Source organism: Anticarsia gemmatalis, chromosome 5, assembly GCF_050436995.1.
Source record: "Anticarsia gemmatalis isolate Benzon Research Colony breed Stoneville strain chromosome 5, ilAntGemm2 primary, whole genome shotgun sequence".
Taxonomy (NCBI): domain Eukaryota; kingdom Metazoa; phylum Arthropoda; class Insecta; order Lepidoptera; family Erebidae; genus Anticarsia; species Anticarsia gemmatalis.
This window is the reverse complement of record NC_134749.1, coordinates 2,362,207-2,376,460: the sequence shown is the minus strand read 5'-3', so window position 1 is coordinate 2,376,460 and position 14,254 is coordinate 2,362,207. Positions and strand designations below refer to the sequence as shown.

Here is a 14,254-nt window from a genome sequence, read left to right as displayed (position 1 = left end):
ATATTTCCGTAAAATATTTAACATTTATTTCTTAAACATGATTATTTACAAAATATAAGGTATACATTTAACAAACTATTTTTAAACTGTTTCTAGTACTAACTTTACGTAAAATTTGACACCTCACGTTCATTGAATTCTAACCTTCAATCGTAAGTAATAGGTGAGAATTCAACGATAAAACAATCATCTATACTTCTATGTAAATAAAAACCTCAGTCTTTATCTTGCCCACTAGTGGGCACCACACCATTACAAATTCGTTCAACCCCTACCTCCAAACACAATTAAAAAATAAAAACATGAAACAATATTCACCAGCTCTTGACATCACGTTTCGTTTCACGCAGGAATGAAAACGTGCACACCATGGCTGCAGAATTTTGGTGGGAAATAAATGATTACTGTCTTATAACATGAATTTTGCATGGGCTTATAAGCTTACAAAAAAATGTTTCAAATAACTAAGTCTGATTTCTGTGGCGGTTTATCAGCAGATGTTACTTAAATGAAAAATCTCTGTACCACATACTTCCATATCGACACATTGAATAGACAAAGCGAACTATAACATCTAACTAGCTAAATTTAGCCAATGTGGCGTCCACGCACTGGGAACATCATGATAGAACATTAACATACAGACCAGCCGCTTGTGTGGTAGGTAGGTATTCATTGATAATGTTTTATTTATCCCAGTATGTGAAAGCACAATACATAGAAGAAACACAGTACTATTACGCCAATATGGTTAATATTACCATGTAGAATAATCTACGTAGTACTGATAACGCACCGCAACTATCAGTTGTTTCTCGACTACTTTTACATATCACAGCCATAACTAAGAACACTGAAATATTGTCCACACCGTCCGTAGTCCATCGATCACTCACAGAGCTTCGTCTTCTTTAGGCGTATCGTGTGTTCATAGATAAACTTAATATAATGTTCTTTCACACAAATTATGCCCATAAACGAAATATTTATTACTAAATATTTTATCGTCGATAAGGTATTTATCATTAAGTGTATTTACATTTGTAACAGCTTTGTTTGCTTTAATGTACATTATTAGACTTCAGTTTGACTTGCACTTGACTAGAACAGCCGAAGATTTAAAATAATAAATGATATTCTTGAATCCAAACCGAAGTAGCGTGAAAACAAGCAAATAATAATATACCTTTTAAATAAGGTTTTAATTTCAAGGACGTTTAGTTAATCTACATTCGTGATAGTACGTTTTCATCACAAAGGTCATTGATTTTGAATTTTTTGAGAAGAAAGTCCTACAACGACATTCTAAATAAGTAATCTCAAAAATATTCAGCTGTTTTACTTACAAAAATAGAAAAATTTAGATGACGAAATAGCTTTGCTATTTCTAAAGGCTCATGACATTTTAGATGCAGTTTTAGTTAAAATGGTTTTTCAATAAAATTGCTCTCGATGATGTTGATAAATTAGCTGTCACATTTAAATTTGGCGCCAATTTTATTTCAATATGGCGCTCAAGAGGTAATGTTTTTTAGGCACTGGATATGAGTCATTTGGTTTACACAGCTCGCCACTCTCGATCGTTTGGTTCACGTTTGAGATGGTAGTTGAGACACGGTTGAAAATTTACGTGTATCGTGACAGGATGCAGCGGTGCGGCGAGATGCACGGCCCTCGCATCGAGGACATCATATGGCCCGAGGTGTCTCGAAAGACACGAGTAGTCGACGCTTAGCGGGACGTAGTATTTTCCTGCACATAAGAACAAAGTTAATAAACGTTAAGTTAAATTAATTACATTTCTAGAATTTTCTGGTAGTCGTGAAGAGAACAGAAACTCACCGAGAGCATTGAGTGCGAATACAGGCACGAACTGCGTAGGCGGAGGCGGCTTGTCGTAGTGGTGATGCCGCGGCGATTCGCTCGATGTATCCTGAAACATTCAACATAGAAATTATTGAAGATACTCGGTATTACAGAATTTTGTTAAGCAGGTACCTAGTACTTTTAGATAGTTAGGTTTGTAGATACAGTCAGTCTTTTTTAAATTACCTGTGGCGAAGTATCGCGTGCTTCTTCAGTGGAGCCCGAGGCGGACGTGGAGGTGGAGGGCGCAGGCTTGGTGGCGCGGCGCCGCTTGTGGGAGTACATCTTGCCGTGCGCGTGTGCGGCGCGCGCCAACATGTCCGCCGCCTGGTGAGAGGAGGATATTATACATTGTATACTTGAACTTTATTCTCTCTTAGGCTGATCAGTGATCAATAACCTGTTGCACTCAACAAGTGCACATACAGGTGGGTGTTTTGGTACTCAGACGAACGAACGAAGAACGGTAACGACATCACACGACGCGGCGACGTGATCACTTTTTCAAAAGCCAGTCACGTGGACATCCGCGTGCACAACACTTGTTCCGTGCGAGAATGTAGTATTCGACTTGACACCCGGCTCAAAATCATTAAGTCATTTTGAAAACTAAAATAAAAAATAAATTACCTCGTTATCCTGCGACCTTGAAAATCGCCTTTCTATGGAGTTCTTGAACTTGTACGAATGCAGGTAATCCTCGGTGTGTTCTGGCTTCCTCACCGCGCGGAGTGTGGGCTCCCTCTTGCGTCGTCCGTCCAGCGGGAGGGGCTCCGCCTCCGGCAGGCTTTCACCTTCCGGCACAGCGGGCGTCTGCGGCACTGAAACTAACATTTTCAAATAAATATGGTTTAGCGGCATAGATTATGCCATATCATGTACTTTAATAATAATATATTTCTCACAACTAAAAAGAGTTTTTGGAGCATGACTTTTCTTACTAATGTAGTTTAATAGACATGTAATTTAAACAAAAGTTTACCATTCAGAAATCGAGTGCCATTAGGTTTTAATGCTTACCTCTATCACACTCCATGGGATAGTTTTGTTCCGGGTGCCTGTCGTCGTAGGGCTCGGTGACGAAGGCGGGCGGCGCGGGCGGCGGTGCCTGCGCTATGACGCCGGGCGGCGCCGACGCGTACCCGTGCGAGCTGCTCGACGACGACGCCGTCTCCGAGCCCGAGCCTTGCGACCGGGACTTGTCGCGCGGGACTGACTCGCCTGGAGAAATAAGACAAGATTAATGTATTGGCCATTGTTGCCTCTTTTTAGATCAAGAGAAATTGGGTGAGCTGTTCCTCTAGCGCCCATCCTACTTAGGGTTAGAGACTTGACAAATTGACACCTCATTTCTTAAAAGTCTTAGTCTGAGATATAAATGTGTCTAAAGTATTGTAAAACTTTTTACTCGGTATCATCCCCTTTTTCTCGGAGGCGGCCGAAATTTACAGGCCCGAGGGACAACTAGTACAACATAGTATTGTGCTTTTTAGTCAACTTGTATTCTAGATTCCATACCTTTGGTAACTGCATCACAGTGCCTCTGCATATGCGCGGCGAGTTGTGCACAGAGTCCATCGCCAGGCCCGTAGCCCTGCACCTCGACCAGGAACCTTAGGACTTCGGCGACGGCGTCCTGGTAGCCAGCTCGGAAGTGCTCCTCGCCCAGCTGACGTTCAGCAGCTAAAACAGAACCCACGCGAAGATGGAGCATCTTCCGCCGGGCGACTCCCAACAACATTAGCGTTCTTCAGTTATACGGTAGAGCATTTGTAAGCCTCGTGAGAAAGGATTTAAGGAACAGGTAAGGTACGCCATAAACCATGAGAATGATATTTTTTTTTTACTTCCGAAAAAATAATTGCGCGTGCCATATTATTTTTTTCTTATTTAATGGTGTCAGCTTAGGTATTAGAAGTTCGAACTCGACGAAATCAATTTTCTTTTTATGTTTTTTTTTACAGTTGTTCTTACCGCGACGTCATGGTTTATGTTTGTTTAGCAGCAGGAAAAATGTGAAATGGTTTGATGAATTTGTCGGGCATCAAGTTAAAGTTTTATGTAAAAAAATTACCAGTGTGTGATATTTTATGTTTAAATTGATTGTTTAATTTGCTTAATCATTTATTTAAACAGATGTCGTTATTTATCTTGTCAGTTTTAATAACATTTTTGAAACTGCCTAAAGCCTATCTTATTTATTTCGGAGAACTGGAGTGTAATCATTGTAAAATTGTTTTCACTTTGTATTTCTCTCTGATAAGCGATGACGTGAATTGTTATAATACATGATTATATCGATAGTTACTAAATGACTACGGCCTTGATGCTCTCACGTGTGACGTATATTTTTGACGCGAAAATAATCCTAGCGCATTTATACTGTCGACGTGAAAAACGTGAGTGCGAAGGGAAAATTACTAGAATTTCGACTAATTAGCTAAAATACGTGACTCAAACAATGCTTTGTTTATAATTATCATTAACAATAGACACATCAATTCTATAAATAACGTTTTCGCTGATCCAAATGTGTAACGGCATCGGATTATTCGTGTAATATTTTGTTGGTAGAGACAATTATCTTCATGAAATGATGCCCTGTCATAACGTATGTATGTAGGTATAATTACAAGGAACTGTAATTATACCTACATACATACGTTATGACATTGTATTTTGTACAGGAAACGTATAAATCTATCCGTAGATTCCATCATCGGGATAGGCTCACAAATCGCTCAGATGCATATACGAATGCATCAACCGCTACTTTAAATATTCAGAGATTATGTAGGAATACTAAAACCTATTTTTTTATGTAATTTGTCCTTAGGTCTCTATTGTCTGTATTCTGACATCAATCTTAAAACATTTGAAAGCTGAAGAATACTATGTCATTGGAAGTCTTAACAAAAACCTAACTAAAAATCCTAACCTAACATTTTCGGGATCTACAGGGTGTAAAAGACAGCCTACCGAAAACGAAAAAAAAATGATTCTAGACACGATTCTGGTGCTTATGGCGCTGAAAATTTTCATCGGTTTTTTCTTGATTTTTCCGAATTTTTATGCGTTTTTTTTTAATTTTTTTGGTATTATTTCGTTAATACTACACAATGCAACATGAATATGAAAAAAAATCCGCCATATTACTGTTTTTCACAAAAAACAGCAATGGATTAAAACAACGTATAAATTCGCTATCAGCTGTTCGGCCAACGACACCGCGCCGGCGGCGGCCGGCCGCGACGGTCGACGTCACGCCGCGTACCTACGCGCGCCACACAGACACGATTACACACACAGCCGTCAGCCTCACACTCACTAGTATGCAGCGTTACTTAGTATTTGTTCTATGTTAAAAATGAAAATTACATAATTATCCCGCTCTCCAATAAAAAAAACATTCATAAGATTTAAAATGTGTGATATCTTATTATTACACGTACAAATACATACAGAACGACAAAAAATCCTATTGATATTCTTAAGCGCTATAAAAATCTCTAATAAACAATTTAACATGTATTGTCGCTTTGTTCCATTTGTTCTTGCAAAATTCTATTCGATATTTACACGCTCATTCATACTTCATACAAGCGCGGTGCGACTCGTAAAAGTAGATGGCCGTACTGACGCGTGACGCCGCGACCGCGCGTGGATGTTACATAGATGGGATACGGCAAAATGGATGCTAAGCAATTCTCCGGGGATTATAAATTATGATAAGTTAGTTTCTCTGATAAGAATATTAATGGATATTGATTGTTATCATTGTAAAGTACCTACATTTTTATGGTTTAATTAAATAAACGTTTCGTGTTTATTTTATTTACTTTAATCTGATTTTATGTTATAAATATCAAAGTATTTTAAACTTACATCAGTAATGTTTGTAATGTTATTTGGTATTTGAATAAAACTACAATGCAACGAGTAACAACTGTGACAAGTAAAAATAGTAATGCCACATCAATATTTTATTGAATCTAATCTCTCGCTGGGATCCCAACTCGTCGCTCGTCACCAAATCGGCGGCGCGCGCGCGGACGGCGCGGAGGGAGCGGGTGGCGCGGGCGAGGGGCGGCGCGAGTGAGAGGAGAGGCGCCCGCGCCGGCGGCTCTCTTTGATTAATAGTTCGAGCAATTCGCTCGCGGAAGACGGAAGCTCTTCACCCGTGTCGTTCGTTATGTCCTATTCGTCGTGTCGTGTGTGAACTGTTGTTTATTATTACTTGTTATAGTCCCGGTTTTGAGTTGTTAGTGTTTTTATTGTTATTATTTTTGTTGCTATTGTTTTCGAAGTGCAGTTGTGTTCGTAAATAGGAAGAAATGTTGATGTGTTATGTATGGTGAACCACGTGGAAGTGCATGGCGTGATCTGCACCTGTACGTCCGGATCCAAAAGTACTCAAACTCTCGCCATACACCAAGTAATTGCGTGTTGATAGACATTGATAACAATTTGTTTTAGCACTTTCTTATTATTGGATACATTTTGCTATTATTGTTTGATTTCACGTAAGCCAAGTAGGTATCTACCTACTAACAATTTTACTATGAGCTATTGTAACATACGGGCCTACTTACGATACCATAAACGATACATAAGATTGTTGTATAATGATAGCGTTGCACACTAATGAGCGCATAGACGTGGTGGTACGCGTAGGTACGTACCTACGACGCGTCGCGACATGTCCTCGCTCAGCGCGCCGCCGCCGCCAGAAATCTCGTAGGCATGCGCGGAGATACATCGCGTTGTTCACTATACATTGAACGCTCAAAAATGACTAACTCGGGAACCAATCATTTCCGAGAAATATCGTTGGAGTAAATTTCGCGCATACAGTGTCACAAACTTACCAGTAAAGTTTTCGGTTAGCTGTCATTTACACCCTGTATATTATTTTAGTCTTTTCCTAAATTATATTTTGGGACCTTTAATTTTGAGATTAAGTTAAATACTTTGTGTTCACAAGAATGACAAAGGTTCTAAGATGGGTTTAATGGAGGTAATTTATATTTCAAAGAAGCCTTTTATTTTCGAGAACAAATTATTTGAGACATGATAGACTTTGACGCACATTTAATAAGCAATTTCAGAACATTTTTCCATCAACGATCTGAAATAATTTGTTTTCGGAAAAAGGCTGTTTGAAATTCAGAAACTCCAACTAATCAGGCCGGTATATTCCGAAATGTAATTTTCATAGGTAGGTTCAAACTTTTTCTTAACCGCCGGAAATAATACTCGTCGTACTAAAAATGGTGATTTTATTTGTAAAAGGTAACTCAAATTAATCCCGCATTCCCAAATTACAATAATATTTGAAGTCTCGTCAATTACAAATCGGAAAACAGATCTTAAAAGTTGGAGTTTAAAAAAATACCATCGGAATCTGTACCATAGAGTTCAGTTTAAAAACCTAAAAGACTCGCTTACGAACCATTGGCGCGTTCTTGTAGAAATTTAAGATGGCGGATGGCCATCTCGATGATTTCCGTCTTTTCTACACGTCCTCGTCCTTTTTTGAGGTATTCTGGCGGGATGAGACGCGAGAGATCCGCTAGACAGTTGTTCATGCGGTCTCGGCGTCTCTTCTCTATAATCCGGTGAGACATCGGGTCTTGCTGTTGAAGAAATTTGAAGGTTATAATTTTTGTTGTATTTTTTTTAATGTGAAAGGAGTTTGAATGTATGTATGTATTAGTTTATGATTTTGGTGCTTTATTAGCTTTACAATTTATTTAATTTTGTGAAACACTATACAAACTATTCCATTTTAAAAGTTCGAATAAGAATATGGTAGAGCTGCCTTAAACAATAACTTTGTGGAAAGCGTAATGTCTGATAAGAGCTCTGTGGAAGAACAAGACATTATCTAACTTTGGCCTGCGACGAGGCATTCTCTTGGAAATTGTAGAGACAGATAAGACTTTAATGTCACCCACAATTCCGAAAGCCTTTACACTTTTCTTAAGAGACTTTTCCTTCTTTTAGGTAAAGTAAAGGCAGCGCCGACCACAGCTGTAGTTAACAAAGGCTTGTCTGGGAGTCTGTGGCCAACAAGAGAGAGAGCAAATGACTACGAGTTATCTTAGGATATATGTATAATAAGAAACTGCTTTATTTTCTGGTAGGCCAGCATCCCAAATATTTTCAGTTAGGGAGGGAATAGCTGTATTGGGGGCCAATATAAAAACTGTCTCTGTCTTAAGATTGTTTTGTCAGTGTGGTGTAGGTATAACAGATGTGTTATATAAAGAATAAATTGGGCATATTCAGTGTGAACTTGCCCTCGAGACCTTCCCCTTCTTGAGGTAGGCGCCGGTCGGGTACTCGGCCTCGTCTTCCGACGGCGCCGCGAAGTTGAGCTGGTCACCCCCCACGCGACCGAAGCCGTCGTTGGAGTTGTAACTGGAAAGAGAAAAAAAATAATATAAGTAATTGCGATAAACTGTGAAAGGGAGAAAGACAATCATGTGAAAGGTAATCAACTACCAGAAGCGATTCAGAATCATAAATGGATTCGATTAGACATAAGCTCGGATCAATATCAGTTTTAGTAGAGTTTTGGTAGTCAAAAAATGCCGAGGTAAACCAGTTTAACCAAAACATCCGCAAATAAACACTAATCAGGAAGACAAATACAAAGCGAAAGCTTTCCGTGTTCCGAAAAAGTTTACAAGAAAACAAAAGAAGATAAACAATTCCGCGTTGAAGCCTAACAAAATAAAAAGAGACCTTTACAGACTCTATAACCAATTATATAACCGTTATAACTCACGTTTAACTAAACAAAACCACAGGAAAAAATATACCAAAATAAATTTAAGGAAAGCGTCACGAGGTAACCTTCAAAATGAGAGTTTCCGCGTTCCAAAAAGTTCGTAACAACAAAAGAAAAAAGAACTTTGCAGAAGCCTCGCAACTCGAGATTGACCTTTAACTTTCATATAACCATTTTTTTAAGCATTTGTGGCTCACGTTTTTTTTAACAAAAGGTTTTTAGAACAATGAGAACAAAAACCTATTGAAAATTAAAATAAAATTATGTAAGTAGATATTGCAAGAATTTCCGTAAGATTTAACAATATACCACAAAGAGCTACGATCTATCGATATTGGATAGCTAGGAAGCAAGAGACAGCAGGTGAAGGAGATAGACGATGTTAAAAACGTAAAATCAAAAAATATTTTCAGAGAACATAAAGTGACAATGTTTAAAATACATGCATAATATCATGTTTGTTATACCCGAAAGTTTAGGCAGAGGTACACCTATGAAATACACAGACGTTCCCCCATTAACAATGTTAGTCTCAAGTTAGGGGGGGCGAGCCTAAAATTAAACTTTAAAATCAAAAACATATTTTGACTAAGCAGACTGGTTTCAAATTATATAAGCATGACGTACAAGACTTCTATAAAACCGGTCTCGGTACAAATAATAATACGTAACACCCCCTATAAGCCACGTGAGCAGACGGGACTCAAAGTTTAATATTAAAAGGAAATAGATTGTATAAGCCCAAGGTTGTCTTAGGCGACATGTGAGCTCGAAACGTGTGCCCAAGGTCACCCAGGAACAATAAGTTTGTATGTGAGCCTAACAATTGTGGTCATTGATTATTGATATTGTATGTACTTACAGTTCCTAACTGTGTTGCCTGTACCTAATGTTTTTTAAACCGTCTACGTTATATTGCCTGTGTCTTCCGATATAAGGTACTTTCTGGTGTTAGGAATTTAACTGGTGTTGACCTTAATTTAAAATGTTTCAGCTTTTCGAACGTCACTTTTTCATAAAATTGGACAGAAATAATTGTAGAAAATTATTTTTTCTTTCTGAAAATTACTGGTTTCTGAGGCACATTTGATAGGTGAAAGTTTATGTGTTTCACATAAACATGAAAGTTTTCTGTTCAAACTTTCATGATTATATGAGCTTAAACGTTACTGATAAGATAGACTACCACTAAATTTACATCAGAAACCGGGGGTAAGTAATTCAAAAATATACAGGTGTCTACTTTTAAATTTGTACTGGGTGTTTTTGTTCTGAGGCTAAACGACGTTTACTAGCCTAAATATACACGGCTACAGCCGACGCAGTGAAATAAAAAAATATAAAAATTCAAAGAAAGGTTTTCGTGTTTATTTTCTTAAGAATTTTGCCTTGGCCCCGGACAAAGCCAGGCCGAGCCTCGAAATAGATTAAATAAGAGAAGCTAATAAAAAAATAATCTATAAGGAAGAAATAAAACGTTGAGAGCCAGTCAAAACACACAGCCGGAGGCCTTAAAGCTTGATAAGATGCTCAAATAGGTCAGGGTGATACGCGCGAAAAACATCCCTCCATCTTGTTTTTTCCGGACGACAAAAACCTGATTCCACGTTTCAACTAATGAAGGAATGGAACACGTGTGACCTACAGAATGCACCACGATACACGCTCAAGGCCGCGGCGACTCGCCAGACAACTCGCAATTGTTTATTTCTGACTAGCGAGATGCAGTTTTTTATAGAGACCGAAAGTTTTTAAAAATATGTGATTTATTTACCCTGATTTGTTTGGAGTGCAGATATTTTTTTCCTCTGACTTCAAGGAATAACGCAGCAACAAGTTGTAAAGCTAATAACATTACAGGAGCGTGGGGTGCATTAATAAAATATAGGTCAGAATATACGTGTAACTGTCGCTTAAATTTCAAACTGGAATAGCCACAGTTCTGGACATCATGTCTTAGTATCTTATAAACATAATAATGTAGTGGCTACGTGAATAGGTCATTAGTTTAGCCATCTAGGCATACAAAAGTATACCTAGTAGTAGTTTACGTCATTCGCTGTATAATGCGCACGGATGAATAGTCAGTCGACTTTGTTAGATTGTGAGCAATCCGAGAATCGTTGGACCAGATAAATCGCATTATAGGGTACGATAGCCTTGCTATGTTGTGGGCGAAATACATTTTATCTGACCACTTCTGTGCATATTATTAGATCAAGACAATACTTGACATTTGCTTTACTTTTACAACACCTGTTTCTCGCCGTAAGGGCTAACTTCAAATAAATATTGTGGTGTAAGAATTTCTGGCATATAAACTATGGACATCGGGAAAGCTGTGAAGTCGTTTATCTTTAAAGAATAATGGTTCTTTTTTAAATAAGTACTTAATGTGGTAAAATTTTGTTACACCATGCGTATTTATTACTCTAGTACGAAAGTCTAAAAATGTACTAAAACTTTGCAACGTATGCTGTCATGATGTCGTATTCGAACTGCCGGGATCAATGAACTCTCAAAGGCTTTGTTATTCTTCTTTCAGCTGTTATCCTGTCATACAGTCGTCTGACTAATACTGCCTTGAATTGAGTCATTCTTGAAGGCCGCCTTCGTTAAATTATTCAATTAATATTCTACCATTGATGTATTTCCTTACACGTTGCTTTATTTTCCTTTTTCCTCAAGGATACGGAATAAGTGCTATTTCACTTATGTCTTTAAGAATGTGGGAGACATTCATTACTATTTGTTATAGCTTTTTCTAATTCATTCCTTTTTTTTAAACTACTAAGATCGATATTCAGAAAGACTTCCTACACATTTCCCAGGAGTGCCTTTTAAATCCCAGTAGCTATCAACAATTTTTTCATGGAAAACTGATCACTCAAGTGTATTTTGAAAAAATCTTTTTTCTCAGTTACGTACGAGTATGTATGTATATTAAAGGTTCGCTGGTCCATAATAAAATTGAAGTGTAGTTAGGAATTAATTTTGGTTAAGAAAGATATCATATGAAATACATGCTGTATAAAGACTGACAAGATGTATGGATGTGAATAAAGCAAGACAAGTTTGTAAGGTTCGTACCAAGTCGCGTTCTCTGGTCCCTGCCTATCCCTACGGGAAAAAAAGTGTGATTTAGGTGTGTACGAAGCATAAAAAGGAGTTCTCTTTACTGTTTTTGCCTATCTAATAACGGACATAGGATATCCATTAGAAACTGAAATCAGTTTTTTGTTCGCCATTATAATGTATTGTTAGAGGAAGAAAAAGAAATGCCATATGTATTAGAGGAAATAAATAAATGTGACGTTGGTCACGTGACCGAGTCCATAAAAGGGCTGCGAGCTCATTCTGAGCTCTCTTTTCCATAGGATTCACTAGCTAAGGGGTACCTCTGCCCGTTTGAATGGTCACGCTGTATTTTTCTCATTATTTATTTGTCTGTAATTGATTTTTGAAGTGATTCAGTTTGTATGTGTAAAGAGCTTGTTAATTTGCTAAAGATTGTGACTTATAGTAAAACTGTTCTATGTGTTTAGTATTTTCTTTTATTTGCTTCCACTTCTGGTTATCCTAAAATCAGAAGTGGGATACACCATACGCCTTCTATTCCGCTCTGACCATTGAATACGGCAGTTTGACATTTCTTTTGACATTTTCGGTTATGAGATTTTACAAAAGCGTATTTTATTGTTATAAATACGGATTACGTGAGTTATTGAGCTACATGTAAGTATCGTGTACTTCAGTGAGATCTGGTGAGTGTTCCAAACTTATTCTTGTGCACAACATCGCTATTGAAGCTAATTGTCCTAAACTTTCGCTTGCTTGGTTATAAAGAAAAATGTTGTAAATATGCCCAATAGCGGTTGTGAAAGCAGGAGCCGCCCTGGAATACCCGAGTTGCGTTGTCATTGGTGTGATTTACGCTCTAGAAATGGCGAGTTCTGTTTTAGAAGTTGCGATATGTGTATGCGGCTGTCATAATTCAATGGCAGACCATATGTTTGTCTAATTCACCTACTAATTCAACAAATTTAACATGTTCTAGATCGTTTGTCGATGTCTATGATGGTTGAGGAACAACAGCGTACGCCTTGCGAGCCGACGGCTGCCAATGTGTCACATGCAACTCCATCGCTGCAATCACCGCGGCTGTGGCAGCGCGTGTGCATGACGCAAGCACGGTTGGGTGTGGTGCGGTGCTTCTTCAGGTTCATGAAAACGGACTCAAGCGAGTGGTTGGCTATTTTAGTAAGCAAATTTAGGGAGCGGTGTCTTGATACCATTCGTGTGAGCTCGAGACTCTAGCAGCTGTTAAGATCTTGCAGCACTACAGACATTATTTAGGCTGTATTCTCTTCAAAGTGGTTACTGACTGTAAAGCACTTAAGTTCACGCAACAGAAAAATAAATCTATTGCTACGTGTTGCCGGATAGTGGATGTATTTACATGATTTTAACTCTACCCTGGAGTACCGTAAGGGTAAAGGACATGAATGTCACGTGCAGACTATTTTAGTCGTAATCCAGTTAATGTTTAGTCTTCTTAGAATCTTCCACGATGAACATGGACTTTAGAGATTGTTAGAAATAATTTTTGATTCCCTTGCTTAAGGTCATTTGTGCAGAAATACACAAATCATTGTCTTATTTGTTAAACGCATAGAAAGGTACCGAGTGCTCCACAACAACCAATACACTCTTGGTATAAACCTTATGCCTCTTAGACATACATAGTTCATGCAAATGTATTAGGTCCTCTACCTCAATCAAATGGTTATCGATATGTTCTGATTGTAATAGATGCTTTTTAGGGTTCTATATCCAAAGGGTAAAACGGGACCCTATTGCAAAGCCTGCGCTGTCTATTTGTCTCCAGGCAGTATCTCGTAATTAGATCAGTAGTATTTGTGTGAAAGAGTAACAAACATGCATACATACGTTCATACGTACATGCATACATACACGCATTCTCACAAACTTTCGCGTTTATAATATTAGTAGGATGGTGGTACGGAACCCTTCTTGCGCGATTCTGACTTGTATATAGCCGGTTCTTAAAAAATATTATTCGCTGTGTCCTGTGCTTGGTCAAGGCACTAATGAGTTAAAGCGACTCTTTACAAATGTTGTTTCTTTATTCGGTACACCAGAATTAATAGTAACAGACTGTGGTAGAATGTTTCAGAGCTGTGTTTTCGAAATTTGTATCAGAGTTAGGTAACGATTCATATGTCATTATACCGGAGATGCATCATTCAAACAGGCAGGTAGAACGTTGTCGTTGAACGTTACTGGACGTGATCGTAAACATTGTAATTATCGTTGAGATGAATGGGCACACATGTTGATACTTAGCTACTGCGACGAAAGTAAAGAACCCTACAGCAATATCACATGGCGCGACGGGCTCCATACCCGGCCTGTCGTGGGACGAAGGGCGGACGAGCCTCCTGTGCGATGGAGATCAACGCGGTTCGTTATGAGGTTTTGTTGACGAGACTTGAGCTAGCTGTCCACGGTCCATGATGAACGTTGACTACGTTTAGGAGCATAAAGTCAAAAGCGCGAAATGACAAATGA

The 14,254-nt window shown here is 38.4% G+C and overlaps 1 protein-coding gene across 2 annotated transcripts in view; it reads right to left on the bottom strand.

Annotated features, from left to right (window-relative positions):
• Nucleotides 1-3: 3 nt before the first annotated feature.
• The window catches only part of cwo (transcription factor cwo), a 46,374-nt gene continuing 32,123 nt past the window's right edge, over nucleotides 4-14,254 (bottom strand). For both annotated transcript variants that reach the window (XM_076114075.1, XM_076114074.1), the window contains exons 2-9: nucleotides 8,178-8,289; nucleotides 7,319-7,502; nucleotides 3,385-3,549; nucleotides 2,887-3,087; nucleotides 2,497-2,693; nucleotides 2,053-2,193; nucleotides 1,843-1,933; nucleotides 4-1,752 (exon numbers count right to left, since the gene is read on the bottom strand). In XM_076114075.1, coding sequence (XP_075970190.1) covers nucleotides 1,559-1,752; nucleotides 1,843-1,933; nucleotides 2,053-2,193; nucleotides 2,497-2,693; nucleotides 2,887-3,087; nucleotides 3,385-3,549; nucleotides 7,319-7,502; nucleotides 8,178-8,289 — 1,285 coding nt within the window. In that variant the 3' untranslated portion in view covers nucleotides 4-1,558. The remainder of the gene's footprint in view (nucleotides 1,753-1,842; nucleotides 1,934-2,052; nucleotides 2,194-2,496; nucleotides 2,694-2,886; nucleotides 3,088-3,384; nucleotides 3,550-7,318; nucleotides 7,503-8,177; nucleotides 8,290-14,254) is intronic.